Source organism: Lagopus muta, chromosome 8 (genome assembly GCF_023343835.1).
Source record: "Lagopus muta isolate bLagMut1 chromosome 8, bLagMut1 primary, whole genome shotgun sequence".
Classification (NCBI taxonomy): domain Eukaryota; kingdom Metazoa; phylum Chordata; class Aves; order Galliformes; family Phasianidae; genus Lagopus; species Lagopus muta.
Genome location: NC_064440.1, coordinates 1,278,455 through 1,303,490, shown reverse-complemented (window position 1 = coordinate 1,303,490; position 25,036 = coordinate 1,278,455). Strand labels below are relative to the sequence as shown.

General features: G+C 51.1%; 1 protein-coding gene across 8 annotated transcripts in view; it reads left to right on the top strand.

Annotated features, from left to right (window-relative positions):
* The first annotated feature begins 2,686 nt into the window (after nt 1-2,686).
* FMNL2 (formin like 2) overlaps nt 2,687-25,036 on the top strand; it is a 108,344-nt gene continuing 85,994 nt past the window's right edge. For all 8 annotated transcript variants that reach the window (XM_048953342.1, XM_048953339.1, XM_048953343.1 and 5 more), the window contains exon 1: nt 2,687-2,888. In XM_048953342.1, the coding sequence (XP_048809299.1) occupies nt 2,772-2,888 (117 nt within the window). In that variant the 5' untranslated portion in view covers nt 2,687-2,771. The remainder of the gene's footprint in view (nt 2,889-25,036) is intronic.

Below are 25,036 nucleotides of genomic sequence, written 5' to 3'. Positions count from 1 at the left end.
CCTCAAGAAGACTATTTTCAGAATGCAGCCTGTTTTGTTTTTTTTTGGCATGCGTTTCAGAAGAAGTCCTCTGTAATCTCCCAGGCAAGGTCAGCTGTTATTGTGCTGCCATCAATAATCTCTTCTTAAGCGTACACCGCTCAGCTCAGAGGGGAGTTTATGGCTGCACTACATCTTTATTAGGAATGAACACCACCTTTGCCACTGCTGAGCTGGTTCCTAGCTATTTACTAAAAGCTGACACTGACCCTCCAGCTTCAACAACGTTCAATCAAATTGTCCAGAACTCCACAGAAGTGTCAGCCGAGGATCTATCTGGAAATGCTGAGCATTGAAGCTTCACAAAATGACTTCTTTCTTCCCTTCAGAATTTCTCCCATAGATAGATAGACACCGGTTCAGAGAAATGTAAGCAAGACTTGAACCCAAATTTCCAGCTTTGTTGTAACACGGAGATGTTGGTGATAGAGTACTGCTCTGCTGCAGGCTGAGAAGTATTTGTCTCACCGTGCAGCCAAATTCCACATGTGATCATGGCACGGAGCCCTCACCAGGCTGCTGCAGCCATCAGCCCCGGCCCAGACAGTGACATCACCCAGTGAGAGCACCCTGCATGCCTGGGATGGACGCTGTGAACTGTGCACGGTGTAGCTGGTTATTAAATAAATTATTGCAAAAACTCAGGTCCTGTTAATTTTTATCCCAGAATAATTTCTTTAGCTTATGCACGAGCCAGCTAAATAGCCTTCAATTCAGCAATGCTGCCGTGCTAATTTTCACGCTTGCAAACATTGACATCCTACCTACAGACTACAACAAATTGTTCAAAAATCATTTTGTTCTCTTAAAAGGATTCCCTCCCTTTGTGTTCTGTTTATGTTAAGCAGTCAGCATGTATGCATGGTTAAGTTTCATTAAAAATTTTGCAAGTCTGGTTTTGAACTGAATATGCCTTACAGCATGATTTTGAGCTGAAGGACAGCTCTCAGCTTCCAGCCTTAGCATAAGCCAAGGGATCCGGTCTGACCTGCAGTTATCCTCGCCTTCCCCAGGTATGCGTGGCCAGCAGCGGCTCCCGGGCCCCAGTGCCTTCCTTCATCCCAAGGGATGTACAAATGCTGTGATGATTTTCTCTCTGTTTGGAAAGCAAAGCCTGTTGAGGTCGTGCTCTGCAGTGACACAATGAGTGCCCATGGCCAGGCTGGCCCCATCGCCCCCAACTCATACCTGCAGGCCTCCAACGCTGGGTTAGAGTCCTAATGCTGAACAGACTATTCATCTTTGAAAGAAAGACCTTTGGTAGTTTTTGATAAGTCTGTGTTATTCCTTCACTATCAACAGCAGTGCTGTATTAGATCCTAAAAGCCATTTCTGGTTTTAAAATGTGGTCTGTTAAGGTTATTGTTAGCATTTTAGGCTTTTAGCAAAGCAGTCTTATGAAATTCTTGTCCATTGGACAGGAGTGCTTCCAACCATACCACTCTCTCCTGCTCCTGAATAATAATGCATCTCCTCTTGCTGTTCTTTCCCCAGAATGAATCTCCATACGGATTGCTGGGATCTCCTACCGGGTGATGCCACAAAGTCTCCTGCAGCAATGGATGGATATGGCTGAGCTCACCTGCTGCGTGCAGCACGCTCACTGCTGCCTGCCAGCTAGCCGTGCTGCTAAGTCCCCGTGTCACAGGTTCCTGGCATGCACTGAACTTCTCAAACCAGGCGGCAGCAAAACACAGAGCTCCACGCACGGTGGCTGTGTGCCTTTAGTGGTGCTTGTGGTGTTACTTGTAACCTCAAGCTGTGTGCCAAAGTGAGCACGTGCAAACCCGTCCTAATGCTGAAGCGGGAGCACTGCAGGAAGCCTGCCCTCGTGGGGGTGAAGCTCAGTGGCAACTGATTCTCTTTGGATGGATGATGGAACACTAAATCAGAGGGATGCAGAGCTGCAGTGAAGGGACAGAGTTAGGGCTTTGATGGAGAGCTACAGCACTGTTGGCACCATGTGAGTGGATGCCATCCTCGGCTGAGTCGCAGAATCACAGAAACACCAAGGTTGGAAAAGACCTACAAGATCATCCAGTCCAACCACCCACCCATCACCGATAGTTCTCACTAAAGAACCCACGGGCTCGCACGGTGGGGTGCAGAGCGGTGAGCAGCCCAGCTCTGAGCGACGGGTCTTGACTTTGGCCTTCTCACAGCGCTCGTGTGGGGACAGCGATGGCAGGAAAGGTGGAAAAGTCCGACAGGAGCATTTGAGAGAGCGCCTTCGGTGCGTGGGGAGAAGGGTGACCCGCAGGGTGAGACGGCCCGGCCGTGCTTCGGCAGCCTCGCGCTCAGCTCTGCGGGATTTATCAGTTTGTAGTGCCGACTTTGAACGCACAAAGCGGAGCCGCCGGGAGGACTCTCGGAGCGCCCTCGGCCATCACGTCGCAGCCCCGACGGGAGGGAACCTCCGAGTTCGCGGCAAGATGGAGGCTGAGCCGCCCGGCCCCGGCCCCCACCCCGCGCCCCCTCCCTCCCATCCCTCTCTCCCACAGGCCGGCGGCGGGACTACGAGTCCCAGCGCGCCGCGGGCCGGGAGGGCGGAGCGGGCTTTGTGCGGGCCGCGCGGCGGCATGCGGGGGAGCCGCCGCCGAGCCGGAGCCGGAGCCGGAGCGAGCCCGCCCCGGGGGGAGGGCGAGGGCGGCGAGCCATGACGGGCGGCGGCGCGGCGTGCTAGAGGGCGAGCGCGGGGCGCGCAGCAGCGCGGAGGGGCCGCCGCCGCCGCCATGGGGAACGCGGGGAGCGTGGACTCGCAGCAGACGGAGTTCAGGGCGCACGGCGTGCCCCTCAAGCTGCCCATGCCCGAGCCCGGGGAGCTGGAGGAGCGCTTCGCCGTCGTGCTGGTGAGTGCCGGCCCCATTGTCTGCGGGGCGCGGGGCGGGCGGGCCGGCCGGCGGCCTCCGCGGCGGCGCGAGGGGCTGCGGGGCGGCGTGGAAACGGCTGGAAACGGGAAAAGTTGCGGGCGGGGCCGCCCCGAGACGCACCGCGGCCGCAGGTGGGCTCGGGTCGGCGGGGCGGAGCGGGCAGCGGCCGCGGGGCTTTGTCTGGCGGCGCCCGGAGCCGCGCCGCTCGCGGGGAGCGCTGCCGGGGGGCGGACACCTGCGGGCGGCTTGGGGACTTCGGCTCTCGCCGCCTCTTTCCCTTCACCTGGGGAGCACAAAGGGCTGGGCGGCCGGAACGGCGCTCCTCCGGCTGCTCCCGGGGAAGGGCAGAGCTGCGTCCGGCAGCAGAAGTCGCCGAGTGCGTTTGGGCGCTCGATAGGTAGTGCCGCTGGGTTGCGGCAATGCGTAACTCCTCGGTGGAACTCTTTGGAACGATGCGAAACGCAGAAGCGGGGCTGCGAGGAGCCCGGCTCCCCGGGCTGCGGCCCCCGCCGGCATCCCCGCTCTGCTGAGCGCCCCGGTGGGGACCGCGCGGGCGAGTTCGGGATTATTGCCGGTTAGACCCAATTAGATTATCGTGTCTAAGAAAAGAATAAGCCTATTCAGCCGGGAACCCCCACTGGTGAGCCAAATGGCGAGTGAGATGTTATGATTATTAGTGTGCTGGAAAAAGCCTGATCTCATCGTGCTTCGTCGGGGAGAGCGACGGTGGTTGTGCCGCTGGGATGTGTTGGAGGCTCGGGTCATCCTGCTTACCAGAAGGATCTGGCTAGGTCTGTGTGTGCAGAGAAAAGTGGTGGTTTTGAATTGGGACTGAGTGTCTGGCTTGGTTAAATGTGGAGACGTCATTTGGGGAAGGTTTATGGAGGAGCAGACTTCGAGGCTGTGATTAGTTGGTTTTCTCTGCAGCTCAGAGCGCTGTGCTTCTGGTTAAACCCAGCGCTGGGCAAGCTGTAGGAAAGCAGAGATAAATGGGAAAGGAATGGCAGTTGGAGGAAACCATAAATGAGTATGTTCTGCAGCGAGAGTGCCGAGTGTGGAGGCAGGAAGGCTGAAGTTTGCAGGACTACATCTCACCTCAACACTGCTTTGGGAAGTCAGCGTGGCACAGCCATGCCTTGCACACTGCCGACATCCCGAAGGGCTTTGCTGACAGCAGTGATTTTCTTCCTGCTAATGGCACTCCAAAGACCGTGTTTGACTCTAACGGACGTGCAGCTTAGTGATGTTGCAGCTGCGTGCTCCATTTGTGTATAAACAGTGGGGCCATGCAGGAAAGGTTCTTCCCGTGCTGCCTTACCAAAGCACTGGGAAATTTCATTCTTCTGCAAAACCAGCATGATGATCCGTAGCCCTCAGAACCACACACACACCATTAAAAGGGTGCAGAATGGCAATATTACTACCGTAAATGCTGTGACCTTAGTCATTATCTTACTTGTTCCACGTGGAGCATGCTGCCCTGACCTTCTGCATCCCTCTGTGGTCTGTGCAGCCAGCAGCTCAGCAGCACAGTGCCTGGACATGGTCTCTGCTAAGCTCTTAGCAGCCATCCTTTGGAGGAAGGTCTCTGGTGAAGAGTTTGCCCACCTCCAGCACACATGGTCATCTCGTTGCCTCCTTGTTGGCCTCACGCTTTTAGGTCTGAGGTGCACACGTCGCAGGAGGTGATAGAGAAGTGCTCCAGGTTGCTGCTTTTTCAGTAAAGCTTCCAAATCTATTGGTGCTGATGGGCTCCTTCACATGTAATGGTGCTGTTGGCATTACTGAGGATGGGCTGAGCGTGTGTGCAGCACGTGAGTGAGGGATGTCAGTGCCAGCTCTGGCTGCCTTGTGCTTCCTGTCCCTGCAGTGAGCGACATGAGGATTTTCCCTGGGATTGTGTTGCCTGATGAAGTAAACCCGCTTCCCTGGATTCCCTGGGGCAATGAGGTTTTACTCTTTTCTGCTTGAGGACCAGGTGTCATCTCCTGCTGTGTTTCAAGAATACAGTGCATATGATGGGACCCACTTAACAGAAAAACGTGAAGAATAATCTAAGGGAGATCCAGGTTTCTCTCTGTGAGCTGAGTGTCATTTTTTCCATCCCATCCAACTGACAGGAGTTCTTCCCTTTTGTTAGAACATGAGACGACCCGTTGGTTTCAAGCCTGTGCAACAGGGTAAGGTCCAGTATGGTGGCACTGTGGTTCCAGCCTTCCTCCAGTGCGTTCTCAGGTCCCAGCGAGGGGTGCAGGACAGTCCAGCAGCACCAGCACCACCTCCTGGTGTCCGTTCTTGGCACTGTCCCTCTTCATCTGTGTTGGATTTTTCTGGTTTTCTGCTATGGACACGCAGGCAAGTGTGCATAAATCAGTAACTGTAGTAATTAGCCCTGATATACTGAATAGGAAGGTGTTGTGCAGTGTGTGCACGTAGACTTGATGGCACCGGTACCTGGGAGAGCTTGGGGGTGCAGGAGCCAGCAGCTCCCACAGCAGGGTGGTCTGCCTTGAGCCGGTAGCGGCTTCACGTGTTTGCAAATGACACATGGTTCAGAGGAAGCAGCCAGGACAAAGTTGGCAGGGTGAATTGTTGCCTAATGAGCTGTGATTGACATAATTTGACTGCTGGATTACATATCTGCAGTGAGGTTAACAGGAAATATCCTCTTATCCCTACCAAGCGGTGCTCCGCTCTACAAAGGGGGTTTCTGTGCCTGGTGCTGGAGGACAGAGCGATGTGCCTGCAGGGCTGCACTGTGCAGGGGGTTCTGCTCTCCTGCTCCCAGCTCTGCTCCTGGTTGAGGGGATGCTCCTACCTGAGGGCAGCGTGTCAGCTCTGCTGCTGGGAGCTTCTTCGTGCTGGCTCAGGTTCCTTCTGCAGGGAGGTGCGTCTGAGCGTCCTTTTCCAATCCAGGCAAGAGTTTCATAGTGTCTATTGCTAAAGAATTTGAAAGCTTGGTGTGAAAAGTCCGAAACGTTTCCCAGCTGCTCTCCATTCTTTTCCCTAATCCTCTATCAGCTATATTATGCATTGTGTTATAGTATGGACAGTTTAGCATCTGCAAACCATTAAGGAGTGTGACACTGTTGCAGGAGATGTCTGGGCGCTGGCATTGCTGGGGCGCTGGGTTCTGCGCTGCGGTTCCTCAGCATGGCAGGGCTCACGTGGATGTCAGTCACCTGCTCTTGTATCAGGCAAAGTTCGTGCTGGGTTTATGGGGTTCAGAAAGCGATACTGTGGAGACTGAGGGGTGCTAGGTTAGCCTTAGGAACAGCGTTGGGAAAATAGATTCCTAAAATTTAGGTATTGTAAGGACCTGTTGTGTTTTCTTGCTCAGGCCTCACTGGCTGATTTCTGCCTCTTTCCTCAGGGTCTCATTTGAGTGATTTAAGCAGTGACGCTTTTTTTGGAAGAAGCAGGCTAATAAATCACATTTCCTAAAACCAGATATTTCTGATGGCTTACATTCACGGGGTGAACTGTCACTTCATGGTAAAACATCTATCAGGCTGGCGTGTGAGTAAATGACATTTGAGAGTCTTTCTGCCCGGAAATTGCCGTAGAATATTTGCAGATCTCTGGGTGGCTGAGACACAAGGGTGGTCAGTGGGTACTCAGCTAACAGCAGGAGATTCGCCTTGCTGAAACTTCAGTGCTGGAACGTGGAAGACTTGAAAAATGGCTAAAAGGATGCATATGTATGTATTTTCCAGTGTGCTGTACTTCCACCTAAAAATAATCGCCTTAATTTGTCAGGCCTCTGTGACAGAGGTATGAACTCATTCTGTCAGATTGCGTGTGTCACTGCCCTGTGACTGCGGTGTGCTGGGGGCAGTGGCGTGTTGAGGGGTCCTGCAGGGTGCTTGGGGTGCTGGGCATGGAAACCTGCCCCCTGGCTCTGTGCAGTTGGCTAATGGTGGGGGAGAGCCTCTCCTGATGCTTTTTATGCCATCACGATGTTGTGTTTCCTTCCAAAAGATGCTTTGGTTCGGGTGCTCCTTGCTGTGGCAGGTGCCTTGAGCCCAGCCCCAGCTCCATAGAGCAGTGTTCTTCCCAGGCTGCTCAGAAGGTGGGTGAAGGTGTTGTCAGCCAGCAGCTCTGACTGCAGGGGTGTGACTGACGTGCAGCAATTCCTGGTTTTCCCATTACAATGAAACTGAGCTTTGACATTCACTTTCTGGTTGCTTGTTTGGTTTTTGGAGCGTTACTGAATAGGAGATCTAGTGCCAGCTCTTCACGTTTCTCGCAAATACATTCTTAATCAGGAGCAGTCAGGATTTCTGCTCGTTTCTCAGCATTGCTCCTTCCAACTCTGTAACAGAAAAGTGAAAATGAATCTGTTCTACCTCTCCTTTTCAGAAGTAGGAAATCCCCGTGAGTTCCCAGTTTTGCTTTCCCTCTGCTGCTTTGGAGCGATGCCCTGGGAGCAGGGCTGGCCGTGTCCCGTGGGGCACAGTGGTGTCCTCAGCTTGGCTTCTCTTTAAGCTGCTTGTAAGTCAAGTTGCTGAAGGGCTGCTCCTAAACACCATTCCTAAATAGCAGAAGCTGCACATTTAGAAGCATTTAACAAGCGCTAAGTCCTGTGTTCTGCTTGTCTCTTCCCAAAGAGCGGCCTTCCAGTGGGCTGGGTTCTGCTGGGTTGTGTGCGCTGGAGCTGAGCTCTGCCTGCAGCACGTGCAGGAGCTGCACCCTGACCTTGTACGAAGCGCCGACTGGAGAGCTCTCCACAGCACAATGAAATCAATTATGCAAAACATGCTAATTCAGCAACACTCTCCAGCACCAGTTTATTTTTAAGCATCTGGGCTGTCTCACGCGTTTGAATGAAGCGCATTATGATCAGGCTCCAAATGCTTTCTGATGCGGGAGACCATGAAGAAAATAGCGAGAGCAGGGCTTGCGTTTGTCGGTCCCCTCCGGGCTGTGCTGCCAGAGCCGTGTGGTGCCACAGGCAGGGCTGCTGCAGCATTCTGCCTCGTCGCTGTGAGTGCACGTGGCCAAGCAGGCCTGTTGGTGGGCCCGGCACGTGGAGAGGGAGCGTTTGGCACTGCTAAGAAAAATGCAACACCCTGACAGAGGAGTTTTCACTGGCAGCTGCACAGAAAGCCTCAGAACTGAGAGGCAGAAGTGCACGCTCTCTTTTCCAAGGGAGGGCTTTGAAACGTGCTTCCCAGCAGAGATTGCAAAGTGGTGGCAGTAGCTGGTTGGAAGGTTTCTGCAGCCAGTAGTGTGGAGCTGCATTTCTGACTGAGTTGAATTATTGTTTGTTTTCTTTTTTGTTTGTTTGGAAGAGTCCGTCTGGGAATTTGGTATGGGGAAATAAGTGACATCGACTCACTTAATTTGATTTATAATTGTGTTAGAAAAAAGTCTGGCGCAAACCTTGAGCACCTCAGAGCTCCTGCATCACCAGAGCTGAAGGCCTCAGCCTGCTAGCCAGGTAAAGCCAACTTCAGCTGATGTTGTTCGGAAAGTATGGTTTCCACATAGCATACCCTGCCAATTTCCGTTCTGAAGGATCACTGTGATGAAATGAGGAACGTTTTGGCTCTTGGGCTTCTTGTGATTTCATCAGGTGCAGCTGAAGGGCTGAACTCTTGGTCACACTGCCGTGCCCTGACAGATGTTCTGCCTCAGCCTTGGGCTGCTGCAAGGTGTGCTGACCTGCGCTGACTGCGGTGAGACGTAATGCCCGTAAGTTGTGTCATGGGAGTGTAGGGATGGGTTTGAGGAACAGTTCCTTCTCCAGAGAGCAGTCAGGCTGTGGCACAGCTGCCAGGGAGTGGGGGGCACCATCCCTGGGGGTGTCCCAGAGCTGTGGGGATGTGGCACTGAGGGATGTGGGGATCAGAGAGGGCATCTCCAGCCTGAATGGTTCTGTGGTTTCCCTTGCACTGCTTGTTCTGACCTTGAGCATTCTCTTCTTAGTTTTAAAACTCTAGATGCACAGCATAATGTGTGGATATGTTTGAAAATGCAAGCATTAATTTGTCCCAGACGCTATCTCTTCCTAAAATAGTCTTTTTGCCTTTCTCAAGTGTTTCATTGCATAACGACTCGGATAATGTATAACTTGATTCTGTGAACTTGCCCGTGCTGTGTTGTAACGAACATACTGTAGAAATTAGAGACATGTTGGTTTTCAATCTACCATGGGATCCCTTGTAACAAAACAAGTGCTTGTCTTCTGTAACTGTGCATCTTTAAACATATATTTGGGGAGGATATTCACAAAGCAGCACAATAGTCATATTGTGTTGGAAATGAATGGTCTTCAGATGAGCGCTGTGCGAGGCGTGGACCTCCAGGGCTGTGCCTTGCTGCTCTTGAGAGCGACTCTGTGTGCCGGGACGTGAGCTGGGAGCGTGCCCGGCCGTGCTGGGGACAGGGGGCACCTCTGAGCGAGCAGGGCTGGCTGGCTGGGGTGGGATTCATCCGATAGCACCAGCAGCATGCAGTCCTGCAGGGACGTGGCGTAGCGGTGTGCGGGCAGCGGGTTGGGCGCTGGACCCGATGATCCGTTCCAACCTTGGTGATTCCATCACGGAGTGGAATGTGTGAGATGGTGCTGTCGTACATTGCTGTCCTGCACATGGGTGTGCTGTCAGCACCCTGCACTTCTCTCTGGACGCATGCGGGGAGTCAGGCAGGAGAGGTGTGAAACGTGCCAGGAGTGCAGCCTGCTCTGTTGCTCAGGTAGAAGGAAGGACTGTGAGAGGTGCCCTTCATGCTCCCGTTTCTTCCCAGCAAACGAGTGCTGGTTTCAATTCTGCAGTGCCTTCCTGCTTTTCTTGGAAGTGAACGTAGGAGGATGCTCCAGCCTATGTGCACGGACTGTGGCAAAGGTGATGAGGGTCAGCACAGCCTGTTCTGTGCCCTGGAGAAAGCTCCCATGTGAGAAGGAGCCTCAGGCCAGAAACTGCTCCCAGTCGGAGGTTGCAGAGACCTATGGGAGGCAGTGAAGAGGCCTCAGTCTTTTTAGGGTGTATTTGGGTGTCGTGGGAGATATCTTAAAATACAGAAATCAGTGTTGTTGTTTTCTTCTTCTTTTTTTTAATACACATTATCTGGCCAGAAGTCATTTTACTATAAAAGGACTTGGGGAGAGTATAGATTGTACATCTGTTACTTGTTTGCCTCCAAAATGACTGCACGGTTGAGGCCAAAAGCAAAGAATAGAGGGTTGCACAAACTGGCAGAGTTTCTGGAGGTTTTCAGAAGCCAGTAATTGAAATGAAGAAGCAAAACATTCATTGCAGACTTTCTGGTTGCTCACCCATCTGATGCTCTGCGAGCTGCTCTCACAGGAGGCAGAGCTGTGCAGTACCAAGGGTCTTGGAAATGATGGAGCTCATTCAGCGGAGCTGGTGTGCAGCGGTTCTCTGACAGACCTTCCCAATAGCTCTCTGTGTTTGGGTGTGCTTCAGAGGGCTCTGCCCAGCCCTGGGAGCCTCACAAGTACAGAAGATCAAATAAATTAACTATCACAAATATTTAACTTAAAGCGTGGCTGAGCAAGAGCTTTGATGTGGTGTATGAGACCCTCTGCATGGCTGCACATGTGTTACATGACTGGAGTGTTTTCCTTCCCTCAGACGGAGAATCGTAGATTGGCTTAGATTGGAAGGGATCTTAAAAATCATCTAAAATAATAACAAGCCTAACGTTGTTAAGTGCAAAGGGTGTAAAGGAGTTCCCTTATCTGTGGGCTCATGTGATGCCTGGCCGCAGAATGGAACGTGTGCTGGGGGCCAGGATCCACCTGGAGCAGCATCAGCCTTCTTGGGAGAGGTCAGCCCTGAGCAGGTAATGCCCACACTGTCACAATTCTTAGGGTAGTGGGGTTGGCTGGCTGCCACCCCTACAAAGGGCATTGCCTTGGAGGTTTATCATAGGATGGAATAGGTTGGAAGAGACCTTAAAGACCATAGAACTGCAGAATAGCTGGCTTGGAAGGGACTGCAAGGATCATAGAGGCACAGAATGGTTGGGTTGGATGGAACCACAAAGATCATAGAACCACAGAATGGTTGGGTTGGAAGGGAGTGCAGAGATCATTCATTGCACTTGCATAAGGTGTTGCTACCAATACTCAAGGTATACAGAATAAAGTCGATGTTGCTTTGTGATAATTATAAAGATGTGCTGTGGAGTGAGCATGGAGGAGTTTGGTGCTGACGTTAATCCTTTCATGACAGATAACTCTCAGGAATTGTTGTAATCATCTCAAAATTCAGCTCCTTGAAGTAGCCCAGGAGTTGTCACATCTCCTGCTGCTCCTCTTCCAGTGCCTCATCAAGTGGCAGTGTGTCTCTGAAATCACTGTTCTGCTCCATTTCAGAGCTCCAATGCAATTCCCTGTTCTCTTATTGGTGACAAAATGAACATCTAAATGTGGTAAATGTACAGTGTTCTTTTTGGTAAATAAAACAAGAGCTTTTGTTGACAGCAGTTTTCACCTGTGAATCTCTTGCAAGCCTTGGTGAGCTGCAGCAGGAAGACAAGGAGTGGGTTATTGTGGTTATCCTTTGAAAAGGACTCTTGGATTGCTGTGACCACCCCAAAAAATGGAGCAGCAGAAGGGAATGACTGTCTCCCGACTTGCTGAACCACCAGGGAAGGAAAGCGGCCAAGCTGCAGCCCCCGGGACATGTGTTTGACACATTGGGAAGCCTGCTGTGCCTGAAGCTCGCGTGGCAACGTGGGGCCTGGCAGCTGGCATTTGGCTCTTTGAAGTCACCTTTGCAGATCCATATGAGCTTTCCTTTCAAGTCTTTCATTTGTCTCGCTCCGTTACACAGAAGTTGAAGAGCAGCATTTGAGTTTATTTTCTGGCATTTTAAGGCATCTTTTCTCTTTGATGTATTTAAAAATCTCATGTTATCATCTCCTCTGGTCTTGTTTGCTTTTCACCTTCTGTTCCTGTTCTTTGTTTTCTGTTGTATCCGGAGGTGAAATGTTATTTTTTGTCCCTCTGTGTGTATGCATGTGTGCTGAACCATGTTTTTCTGATGACCTCAGGCATATGTTGCATTTTTTGGACCCGTGAGTCCAAATGAAGGTGGGAGAGGCTCCACTGACCTGCACAGAGCTGTCTGCTGCTGTGGTTTCTCTTTGGGAAGCAAAGGCAGCAGCAGAGCTGTGTTGGGTCCCATTGGGGAAGGGGCGATGGAGGGCGGTCGTGAGGGTCTGAGCAATCATCTCGGCTTGGGAATTGGTTCTATGTTTTCTGTCCAGAGAAGAACAACCGATTTCTTCTTTAGTGCAGAGGCATCGGAGCAGATGAATGATGTGCACAAAGCGCTAGGGGAAAATGCTTTTCTTTGTAATTGGAAAATATCCTTTTATATGACAAATCCTGGGCATTAGAGTAAGCGTTCAGGGCTTTTTTTCCACGTGCATGTTTTGTGTGCTGGTTGCATTCAGGATGAGATTCAGCTGGCTTGGATCAAACAGCAGGAGAGAGGGAGAAGTTTAGTATGCGGAGTTGTTAACTTTGTGTTAATTAAAATGAAAGATCAGCACACGTGAAGTTGCATGCTGAGGTACCTGCCTGCTGGCCTTCCCTTCCACGTGAGGGTAGTGGTGCTCCCGGCAGTGCTGGTACCTCACTGCAGGAGCAGCAGAAATACACCCAGAAATGAAGCTGTGCAAGACTTGATGTCAGCTGGGTCCTTCCCAGCAGTGCAGTCCTGGCTCGGTGGCTGCCATGTGGGTGGACTTGCTGCTGCAGAGCGGGGCAGCAGGAGCAGCTCACAGCTCTCATGTGCAGACACTGCTCCTGCAGCCCCAGGGATGCAGAGGTCACGGGCTGGCAGCTGTATTTTCAGTTAGGTGAGGATTTCAGATGCCCACAGACCTCTGGGAGGCACAGATGGACTGAAGGTTCCTCTCACATTGGGCTCAGAGAAGCAAGATACACCTGTGATGGAGAAGGGCTTTTGGTAAAGCTCACGGCTCTGTTTGTTTGCTAACATTTATTTCTGATAAGAAATCTTTGCTAAAGGCTAAAAAGTGTGTGATGTGAGAACTATCCTGATGCACTTGGGCAGCGATCAGTGAAGCGCTACAGCAGGTTGCTGCTGGGTGCTCCAGCTCCGAGCACCACAGAAAGTCCCGGTACGGATTTACTTTGTTTTCAGAAGCGGTCAGTTTCAGAATGACGTGCTGGGAAAACTCCCCTCCCCAGGGCTGTATGCTGGTGTCTCACAAGGAGCCCTCTGCAGGCTGTGCTGAGCCGCACGGAGTGCTCACTGTTCATTGCAGCAAGAGCTCTTCTCACCCAGATACCGGTGCAAAACAGGGAACATTCTGCTGAGCTGCAAAGCAGCATAGTCAGAACACCGATGGAGGCCTTGCATATGGCTGTGCTCATCCTGTTTAGTGTGTGGTGTGAGCTTGTGCAGCATGGACAAGCCTGCATAAGATGTCTGGTTCTCAGCGATCCCTGTGTTTGGCTGCAAGGTGCTGCTGCTTGCTCGAGATGCTAGGAGCTTCCAATTTTGGGTTTGACACATTGCCTTTCCTTACAGAAGCGGGGGTGGGACCTGGGTGCTGCTCAGCATCACATAGCTGCAGCACTGAGGGCTTTGGGCAGTATAGCACAGAGCAGCTCGGGAGGCTGATGGCTCTCCCTGGCCAGGCTCCATCCTTGGATGTGTCTGTGCAGGTCCCTGTGCAGCTGGCAGCAAACTTTGGTTCTTTGCAGGCGCTGTGTTTGCATGGCTCTCACTGCTGTAGAACCATAGAGTGGTTTGAGTTGGAAGGGAGCTTTTAAGGCCATCTGGTGTAGGGGCACCTGCAGCTCCATCAGGTGCTCAGAGCCTGGTCCAGCCTGACCCTGAGTGTCTCTGGGCACAGGTCACCACTGCTGCTTTGGGAAACCTGTTCTAGTGCCTTGCAGTCCCTATTGTAAAGAATGTTTTTCCTTAAATCCAGTCTAAATCTCCTCTCTTTTAGTTTGAAACCATTTCTCCTTGTCCTATCACAGCAGACCTTGCTAAAAAGTCTTCCCATCCTTCTTACAGACTCTTTAGATACAGAAGGGCTGCTCTCAGGTCTCCCCAAAGACTTCTCCTCCAGGCTGCACAGCTCCAGCTCTCAGCCTGTGCTTGTAGGGAGGTGCTCCTTCCATTGGATCATCGTAGTGGTCTCCTCTGGATGCTCTCCAGCAGGTTCACATCTTTCCTGTCCTGAAGACTCCACACCTGGACGCAGTGCTCCTGGTGAGGCCTCACCAGCACAGAGCAGAGGGGCAGGACCAGCTCCCTGTGCTGCTGGCCGTGCTGCTGGTGATGCATCGCAGGGTACAGTTGGCTTTCTGCATGGCTGTGCAACTGCCAGCACAGCGCGGGGACTTCCAGCGGAGATCTTCTGACCTTTGTGTCTGCTGCTCCTGCAGGAGCTGTGCTACGTGGCATCCTGCGGGCGCTGAGCACACTGTGCCAGCCCTCAGAAGCAGGCATTATTCAGCGGTTGCAGGCGTTACTTACTGTCTGGGTGGGACCTCTGAGTGCATTTTAGTACTTCTGCGAGTGCTGGCCTACACAGGCTAGGTTTTGAGGCGCTGAGCCTTTTTTGTGGATCTGTGCAGTGCTGTGGTCTCGCTTGGCAGGGAGGAGCCGTGCTGCAGGCTGACACACCTCGTGTGCCCATTAGAGAAGCCAAGGGTGCCCGGCTGCACTGCAGGCACAGCTCTGCCATGGGCAGGCATTGTCGACTCAGCTTAGGAGCTGCCTGTGCTCTCTGTCCCTGGTTATCTTACAGGCATTTCTGACTTTGTGGGAGGGAATGTGGCTGGAGAAACATCAACATGCTGTGAGCGAGCGCTGCTTGGAGTTTTTGTGTTAGTGGGAGGCTGAACTGTGGTGTTTCTGTCTGGTGGATGGTGATGGTGGGAAGCTGGGGGCAGGGCCTGCCTGCCGTGCTGCTGTTTGACAGCACTTAGTGCGGCATCCTTCTGATGGGCAAAGCTGGAGGTGGGAATGCCTCAGCTCAGTGAGCGGCATCCTTGCTGGCGTGTTACCCCCTGACACACTGAGCCGTGCATGCTGTGCCACCAGGGCCCTGCAGACACCACCTAGTGCACCATGGGCTGCCCTGTGCCCATCTCACCCTGCCCGTGCTCCTTGCTGCTGTCATTCTGTCCTTTGCAGCACAGCTGTGTTGCTGTGATGGCACTCAGTGTTGTACAGGTGCCTTGATGCGCTCAGGAGGGCTTTTTTGTTTTTTGTTTTAATTACTTGTAGGCTGTGTGTGCCACTGCTCCGTGTGTAAGCAAGATCAGCTGAAACAAATGTTATTCCCCTGCTCTGATGGCTTTTGTTGGGTGAAATGTGAGGCTTGCTTGTAACATCTGGTGGTTATTGCCTTGAATTGGAATGCTGCTGATGTTTCTGAAAGATGCTTTTCATTACGTTCACAGGGCCTGGTTTTAGTGACATTAAAGGCTCTCCCACTCCAAGAGCGATACAAAGGCATCTTGGGGGTACAAGAACTGGGCTTGGACTTGGTTTAGAGTTGTGCTCTGTGGTCGTGCCTGGGGCTATGCCTCAACTTGTGAGAAGTCTTTGTGCCGAGGCTGGCGAGGGCAGTTGGTGGCGATGTGTCTGTAGGTGCAAACCTCAATCTGTTGTCCTCGTCTGGCACACCTAGGAGGAGCTCCTGGACCCCAGAGGTGACCTCTGCTCCTCCTCCTGGGTCAGCAGCTCAGGCTCCTGTCACGGCGTGGTAATGCTTGGGATTAGGGAGTGGGCAAATGGTTTTCCTTCACTTGTTTGGGTACATAAGATGAAATTATTACCCACAGTTCTTCCAAAGAACTCTGCTGAGGCAGCTGAGGGCAGAATTTGCTCTGTGTTTTGTTAGTTTTAATGTACGACACTGTATTCTTAAATTGGAGAGAATTCATCCTAGAAATGCACGCAGTCGGTGCTTCAAAGTACACCAAAGCTCTGCATTTTCTACATAAAGTATTTATAAACACAAGTGAAGTTCAGACAGCTGAACTAGCACCCAGCCCTCCTTCTCACAGACAACAAGCTGCTGCACGGCGCAGCTCCAGGCAGATGGCCCCCCACACAACAACAGGAGGGACAGAATGTCAATTAGTGCTGTTAGCCTAGCAATAATGACTTTCAGATCATTGCAAATAGCAATCTAATTGAAAAGGTAGGAGCATAACCAACTCCTTGCTGTTTAGGATATTATCTTCTTATAGCACATAGTGATTTCTGAATACAGCATGTTCTGTATGAACAACTGTGAAATGAGAAAGTTGTTGATTCTATGAAAAAGCGTAGCCATACTGATGATGCTCCAAGAGCAGACCTCTCTGGATGGCATTTTACAGTTGGATTATTTACTTCTATCTTTTTGTTACGTGCTCAAGCCTTCAGATGCAGGAGAATATAGTGCTTCCATATGAATGTCTCTTTCAAAGATGGCCCAGAGTTGCAGTAGCTCCACACTGCATCTCCCAGTGCTGAGAAACTCCCTTCACCCGCTAAGCTTTCAGCCCTCTGCCTGAGCGTGGCAGCCCCACGCTTCCTTTCTGGAGCCTGCTGGTATCGTAATGCAAAGAGTGAGCAAGCTCAGAGCTCAAGTTCTCTCCCTTTCTTTCTATATAAGTCATGTCACTGAGAACTGCTGGGCTGGTGTCTGCTGGTAGAGGGTTTGCAGTGGTGGATGGGGACAGTGGTCTGCTGCCCCGGCACACTGATGGCTGTGGATGCAGCTGTGCAGCTGCAGTCTGTGGGTACAGCTGCCAGGCTGGATGTCTCCTCTGGGTCACCCATTAGAAATCACACCTGAGGGTTAGGGGTGCTCTCAGCCCCAGCCACAATCACAGAATCGTTAAGGTTGGAAAAGACCTCTAAGTCCACCATCCCCAGCCTATGGGCTGTTAATATACAGATTTCTGGTTAATGCATTTCTTTGGATAGGAGCTTTAGCTTCAATATCACAGTTTCCAGCCATCACGGTGAAGTGCAGCTGCTGCAGTGCAGGTCTCAGTGCCAGCTGGGTGGTAACCTGGGCTTGGCTGGAGCTGCATTGTTTGCAGGTGTGACTATGAACCCTATCCACCAAACTTCTTATGTCAAATCCTGAAAAGCTGTCCTTCTAAGTGCCAAGTAATTTTTATTAATTTATGTGTCGAGAAGCCACTAAAACCTCAAATGAGACTTAATAAACTGTTACCACTATTTATGTGTAAGATGAATTGAATAATAGAAAAAAACACACAGCTTTGTTCATGTATTCCCTTTCTTAGTATCCTGAAAATGAGTTAGAAGGGTCGAGTGTAACAGAAACAACACTTGGAGCAGAACGATGTATGCTAATTGGCAGCTAATGGATTAGCAGCCTTTGAAACAGACCAAAAGCAGGCAGTCTCACATTCCCTTAAGTCACTTAATAACCACTTCGGGGAGAAGTCCTAATGAGAAAGGAAGCTCTGTCCCGTTGGGCTGAGCAGCAGAGGCTGTGAGCAGCCCGGGGTGCTTTGTGGCCATGGCTGAGCGCAGGTGGGTGCTGCCCCAGCAGCATTGCTTCTGAGCACAGCTCGGGATGCTTTCTGTCTGAAGATGTGTGATGTGAATGCTGACTGCCAGCTCTCCAGTGAGCGTGTTGTGTTTGAACTTAGAATGGAAGAGCTAGAAATGCACCAAAGTTTGTTTTTGTGAAGGACACATCACTGGGAAAAATGGTAAATACTGAATGGGACGTATCCCTCTTCAACGTTGGTGCTTTGGGGAGAGTCCTGTAATGTGTTTGCTGAGGAAACTGAATGAGCAGGATGGAACCCAGCGGGGCTTTGGGCCGGGGCTTTCCAGGTCGAGGTGAGCCATCAGCCGAGCTGTGTCCCAGTGCTCCGACTGTGCTGGGCAGCTGGAACCCACCTCCAGCATGGCTTGGAGAGAGGCTGCCAGCAGTCAGTCCTGGGGAGCTGGGCGCCGTGCTGCCCTGCTGTGCCTCCAGGGAAACGAGTTGGTCCCTCAGCCTGGGGCCGTGGGGATGCTGGGCATTACTGCTGTGTGTGGAGGGGATGGCAGGGGCTCTCTCAGCAAAGCTGTTAGATTATGCAGCGCGTTTCTACACAAAACTTTGCAGTGGTGGTTACTGTCACCAGTACGGGTGTGCAGCACTGGGATAACTCTTTCTTCCTCCTAAGCTGCTTCTCAGGATACACTAACAGTCTGTTAAAGCAACATCAATTACTTCCAAGCAGTAAATACCTTGTGAATACATTGAGCTCCTATGAATTATTAAATACCCATCATGTTCCTCACTTGCAGCAACAGCTTTATCGGCTTGTTTTCACGTTTGAGAAGACAAGGAAGAGGTTTGCTATTGTCTGTTCCTTTTGTTGAATTTCTCAGCTGTATTTGTCTTGGATGCCCCCTTTTTTCTTTCCTTCCTTCAGTGACTGTGAAAGGCTCTCTTTCTTCCTCCTTAAGGGGAAGTCCGTCCCTGCCTCATCTCTGCTCTGCCAGAAGGATACGGACTGGGTTGATGTAAGCATTAAGATGAGTAGGGCTCCTGCACAGTAAGTGCTGGGATGCCATGTGCCACCTCTGGCTCTGTCAGCTGCTGCCTGGTGGTGCAGTAACTTCAGTGTGTGTGCCCCATCTAGTCCCTGTGTTCTGCATCCCCGCAGTTACACACAGGGAGCTTTGCTCTAACCTTAATCTGAGAGCTGTGAGGGATGTAACTGACCAACATTTGGTCTCCCTGATCTCAGGTAGCAGTGTGATGTCTGAAAACTCCCTTTAATTTGGGAATTCCCATTCCATTCCCGATTGACTGCCTGCCTTCCTCTCCCCTTGGGCCCTCTCCTGCATCCTCACTGTAGGTCCAGCACCGTCTGATCTCTCTCCAGAATGCTGTGCAGACCTACAGGCAGGCTCCTCACATAGCTTGCACACAACGAGGAGAGTTTTGCAGGAGTTGCCACAGTTCCCCTGTTGGGATGTGCAGTTGCAGCCATTCTGCCCGCGGGTTGGTGTTGCACAGCAGGTCTGGCCATGGTATCGGGGCACAGCACCCCGAGCTGCCTGCTCTACAGAGCACAGCATCGCTTCTCCATTCACAGAAATGGTTGGTGCATGGCTCTGGGGCCAAGCTCACTGCAGAGGGGTGCTGGTGAGCTGCAGCAGGGCTGGCAATGCGTTCAGTGAGCAGGGAACTACGCAGGGAGGCAGAGCGTTCTGAGCTGCAGCTTTCTGCTGGCAGGAGCTGGGCTGGTGATCGCTGCCCTTCTGCCAAGAGACCTGGTTGGGAACCAACCTAAACACAGCGCAACGTAAAGAAGCGTGCCTCTGGCTCACATGTGTTTCGAATGAATCATGCTGCTTGTCTTTCCTTCTCAGCTGGGGTTAACTCCTGGACTATGGAAAACAAAAATGGTCTTTTTATTGCTTTGGAGGCTGCGTTGTTGAGCTGGTGCCACGGATGCTTGGTGATGAATACTGTAGCACCAAACAGCTGTCTTTGAGAGCGATACAATTGTGAGGCAATATGCAGTTTACTCATCCAGCTCCAGGATGTGATTGAATCACAAATAGATACATGGAGTTTTGTGTTTTCTCTGTGTTTTCTGAGCAGGGATTCTCTTCCAGTGATTTCTAAAAGACCAGAACTTAAAGAAACAAGCAGTAGTTCAGCCAAGCAGTGCAACACACCCAGCTGTGCTCAGCCCTGCCACATTTCTTGCAGTGAATCTCCACGCGTTTCTTTGAAGGCAGCAGCATTAATGACGTAGTGAGAACTCAAAAGCAGCAATAATAATCTTTCTGGTCATTAATTTTGGACATGGATCGGAAAAGATGGGATGTTCCTTGGCTCCATCAGCCCAGTGCTGGCTTCTGACAACACCTGGCCTTTCCGGTAGGGGTGCTTCAGTGATGGAGGAATATATGCATAAGTATAAGCATACATAATTAAGAGTTGATTGACTCCTATTATAGCACGGTGGAGGCTCCTCTCTTTGATAAATGTTTGGCTGTGGTTTTTGGCAGTCATTGGCTAAGCTTGGCTGTATAGCACAGGAGTGGCACAACCTGGTTCCTGAGAGCAGTTGTTAGGGAGGGTGGGAAACGAGTGGTTAAGGGCAGCTCCAGGCAGATTGGTGATTGAAGGTGGAATGGGTGCAGTGACCAGAGAAGGCATTATTTCAGCAGTATAAAAGTTACCTATTTTGGCCCATTTGTAGGAGTTGCCCGGTGACGGAGCTGATGGAGTGGAGCGCTGCAAAAGAGGATTCACTGAAAGGTGCTTATTGTTGGGCATGGAAAATGTTAATCAGGAAAATGGGGCATTCTCCTAAAGTAAATTAATGTAATTGCTGTTCAGATTTTCTGCACAACGAGGGAATAATCAAAGTAATTTTACTGAAGTAGGGTGCAGCATGGAGAGACACCTCTTTGTGGCAGGCAGCGAATCAGAGAGAGTGAGCACGGAGGACCCCAGCTCCAGTAGTCCTGTAGCCCGGTGCTCATTGTGCTCTGCCATTAGACTTTGGGTCAGACACTTCAGCCTAATTAGGCCTTGTTTCTCAACCGGCCATCTGTTCGCTGAGTCCTGCCCCGGCTGCCCTGCGGCCCTGCCAGGCTCTGGGCTGCCTTGTCAAGTGAGACAGACCCGGCTGTGAGCCTGCCGGACCTGTGAGGAGCCTGCACTGCAGCAGTGCTTTTGGACGGACTTAATAAATGAGTCTATCTGGACAAGAAAAGGCCCAAAAGACACACATGACAGCAAGTTAACAAACCGCTAGGGAAGACAATGGCCTTTTGCTCAGCCTCAGACTGCGCGTCTCTCTGGCTCCGTTTCTTTTTGTCAAATGCCAAGGTTCTTTTCTCTCCTTTTCCCTCCCATTTAAACTCCTTTTCTGCCCCAGATCTTCACTTGACTCCCAAGGCAAGGCTTTTACCGTGCCTGCTGCAATGTTGTTTGCAGGCGGTGCATGCGCTGCCGATTAGTCCAGCTGATCAGCTTTCCCGGAGCACAGTGGGAAATCTCTTTGCTGTTATTGCTTAACAAAGAGCAGTGAGCACACGGGAGGTTTCCCCTTGCTGATCTGTGCTCATGGCAGCCCTCAGAGCCTGTGCTGCTGGGTGGGCAGCCCCAGCTTACTGCACCTTCTGCAGGCACCCTGTGTGAGTGCGTCTCGGGAATCATCCGTCCAGCAGCAGCCTTAGGTCTGTGGATGCCTGCAATCTTCTGGCCTCAGGAACTCAAAATGTGTTTAATAATGATGTGGTTTTTTTCCCTTTGCTGTTTGGGTGCTGTACCGAGGGAGCTGCATGGCTGAGTTTTGCAGGGAGCCCTTGCCTGGCTTACAGGATGGAAAGCAGCACACGACTTGAACAGTCGTGGTACAGTAATTTCTTTTTTTCCTCACAGCTTTTCCTTTTCTTTCCTAATCGTTGCAGACAGGAGAGAAAAAGTAACTGAGTAGCAGAAAGACTGCAGGTCATTAGGCACAGAGGCAGTAATAGCTGGTTTTGCCTCTTCTAAAACACAGTGGAGAGGAGATACAGAGATCTGACAAGCAAACAAAACCCTGAACAGAGCTTTTCTGACACTGGATTAGAAGAGGTGTCTGTACGTTGTGTCTGTTTTATAGAATCCTTGTTCACTTGAGACAAACACAGGAGCACGGCATGAAGTGATATCTTGAGCCTGGAGCAGAGCACGTCCCTCTGCCCAGCTCTGTGCCACGTGCTGCTGCTGGCTCTTCACTGCCTTGTTCCTCAAAGGCTGCCTTCCCTGTGGCTCTGCAGGTGGGCACCAGCTCGAGCAGCCGCCTGGCCTTACCTTGGGGCCAGCTCTGTAATCACCAGCCGTCTCTGCAGGCAAAGGCCTGGAGGTCCTGGTTCAGGGAAAGGGAAGGGCTGTGTTGCAATGGTGGGGTGTAAGCGAGGCTCCTCAGCATTGCAGAGGAATGAGTTGTTTCCCAGTTTCCAGGGCAGTAGCTCGGTTTGTAGGTAATAAAGACCCTTATCCCAAACGAGTTGTGTCCTAAAGTAATTTAGTTCTGTCACGTTGGACTGTTGGTGACTTTACTGTTTGGTAGTCAGGGTGAAGGAGAGGCATTCCCCACTCCTGTTAAGCACACGTGGGCCCGCTCTTGGTGATCCTTGGTGAACATTTTTGTGGCCAGGTTGGATGGGGCCCTGAGCAGCCTGGGTTGGTATTAAATGTGGAGGTTGGTGGCCCTGCATGTGGCGGGGGGTTGGAGCTTCGTGATCCTTGAGGTCCCTTTCAACTCAACCATTCTATGATTCTGTGGTGACATCAGTGATATTTGGATCAATTTTGTTGCATTTTCTTGGTGACACATAATAACACATAATGTAACACTGTGCAGGTGATCCATACCTGCTGATTCTTGTGGCTTTTCCTTTTTTTTCCTCTGTGTCTTAGCAGTGCTTGGAGGTTAGACTTGTATCCCAGGCTTTTGCAATGTGCTCACCCATTCTTTAGGAAATGATGGATCGTGCCATAATGAAAGCTCATTTTTCCCTTCGTAACATCACGCTGTACCTTGTAACTGCAGAACTGTACAAGAAGCAGCGTAGGGACATGTACCAAAGGTTTTATTTCCTGACCATTGCACCAAAGTTACATTTGTGCATATACAGTTGGTGATTTATTTTCAGGAAGGATGCAAGTTTTGTCCCTCTGGTGGCATCTCCTGAGTAATCAGTTTCATCCTTTGTATTTCCTGTGTTTTCCTTTCTAGCAGAATGCAGCCTCCTTAGAAGAGCTCAATTTACATTTAATTCACATTGGGCTCTGTATATATCCGTGGTCAAATTCTGTTTCCAGTTAACTTATAGACAACTTCATTGACGTCAGGAGAGGCAGCGCACGGAGCAGTGCGGCTCTCTGTGGTTGTGCACATTTATTGCTTTCCTTTTGGCTCACGGAGAGATTTCTGGTGTCTGTCATTACAAAGAACAGATGCCCCTCATTTCAGACCCAAATTTATTCCTATCCCACACAGATCTGGTTAGTGTTCCTGCCCTGTTATTGTTGCACGCTGCGCAAATGCATGTGAAGTGGGAGGTCGTGAAGCCAGGCATACGAACGATGATAGATGTTTAAGTTTTGCAGTCTCCCAGCATCAACAGTTTCTCACTCTGCTCTTTCCACATTCTTAATTTGGCATCGTTACAGCCAGGAGAAAGCTGAAGCAGGCTGGGGGTTGTGTTTCTGTGTGTGTGCAGGGTGAGGCGTGCTGTGGGTGCCCTGCTCATGCCCTGCCCGCTGGCTGGCTGGAGGAGCACGGGCTGGCTTCTGCTCCCTGGCTGCGGCTGGGTTTGTACATGTGAGTGAATCAGGAATCGCACCTTTCAGCTTGGATGCTTTCCTGCTTCTTTGATGTCTTGTTTGTGAAGCAGAGTGAGCTGCAGGCACTGCCCTGGTGCCCTGTGGGTGCTGCATGCGTGGCAGGCAGCGGTGAGCCCTGCTTGTGGTGCTGGAGGTGTGCTGGCAGATGGGCAGGTTCTTAAACCTGCTGACGGCCCAGTGTGCATATTTTCATAACGCTTTGGGTTGGAGTTGTAGTATTCCTGGAGAAGAGCAGGGTGGGATCTGCACCTCTCTGCTTTTGCCTTTTGAGGGGAAGATGAAGCAGCAGCAGCTCTGTGGAGGCTGGGAGAAGAGGGTGAGGCCAGGTGAGGGCGGTGCTGGTGGGGACCAGCTGGTGGGGCAGCCCCCAGGCATGGCCGAGGAGCTCACGGCAGGCGGGCTCTGGCTCTGGCTCCTTCCCCTCTCCTCTCTGTTACAGGGGTGATTTATAGGTGCCGATACAAAAGCTCCCTGTTGAAGGCTCATTGAGTTTAATGAAGTCAGTTTGCTGTGCTTGGAAATGAAATAAAAACCCCAGCAAGTCAGTAACCTTGAAATAAAGGAAGAGGGTGATTAAAATGCTTTATCCTGAAATGTCTGGGATTCTGAGCCATTTACTGCCAGGCTTGCCAATTAAATAGATTCCTAACTAAAAATTAAGGAGATGATACCAGAGGAGGAACATCTCCTGTGACTCAGTGCTCCAGAACCGCACTGCAGACATATCCCTGCTTCCAAGTCAGATCACATGTCTGAACATATACTTTTTGCATTTTTGTGCTGGGATAATTGTAAATACCTGCCTCTGTTCACGGAAAGGCGTTTCACGGGAGCTTCTTCCTTCTGTGAAATTACAGCTTCAGTGCTGGACTTGCTGAAACACATTCTTGCCCTCAAAGCTGCTGTTTTTTTCCCCCCTATTCCAGCCTGAGCTGCTGGGGGGCAACCACCCTATGGAAGGGGTAGGGCTGGGGGCTGTAAGTCTCCTTCCAATCCAACCATTCTGTGGTTCTGTGATCTTTGAGGTCCCTTTGAACCCAGCCATTCTATGCCTCTATCATTGTTGAGGTCCCTTCCAAGGCAAGCTATTCTGTGGTTCTTTGAAATCCTCATCTGCAAAGGTAAAACAAGCTTAGCCTTCCCTGCTTCACCTCAAACTCACAAAACGTCACATCCCCATCTCAGTAAAAAACATTTGGGTGAAAAGCAAAATGGGAGTGCAAAATCTCACTGCTGCCGTGTCACAGCTGTGCTCAGCAGGCACCTGGGCTCCTCTTGACCTCTCACTGCTGCTGCAGGGATTGCTGGTGCTCTCTTAATTTAAGCCACATTAAAACACATCCCAGTTGGGGCTGTTGTTGAGTAGAGGCAGAGAATCGTTCCTTGGGTTTGGCTAAGGTTGAGCTTCTTGCAAGAAGTAGGAAAACGCAGAGTAAGGTGAAGAAATGTAAATGGCTGGGAGTTGGAGTGAGCTGAAAACAGCTTTGTGAATTCTTTTGTTTCTCTGAATGATTCGGTGTTGCTCAATTTGGGGTATTTTTAGATGCAAACAGCTCTGCTGCATTGCTGAGGAGATGAGGTTCTCATGCTTTGATGTGGCTGCGGTACAGGCTCTCCTGTTTCACTCCGAGGTGTTTGGCTTTCTAGGAGCGAGGTGGAAGAAGGGAAGCAAGCCTGGTTTTCTTCAGCGCCTTACGAGAGAGGAGACCTTCAGCTGGTGATGGGCCGACAGCTGGGCTTGTGATCTTGGAGGTCTTTCTCAACCTTAA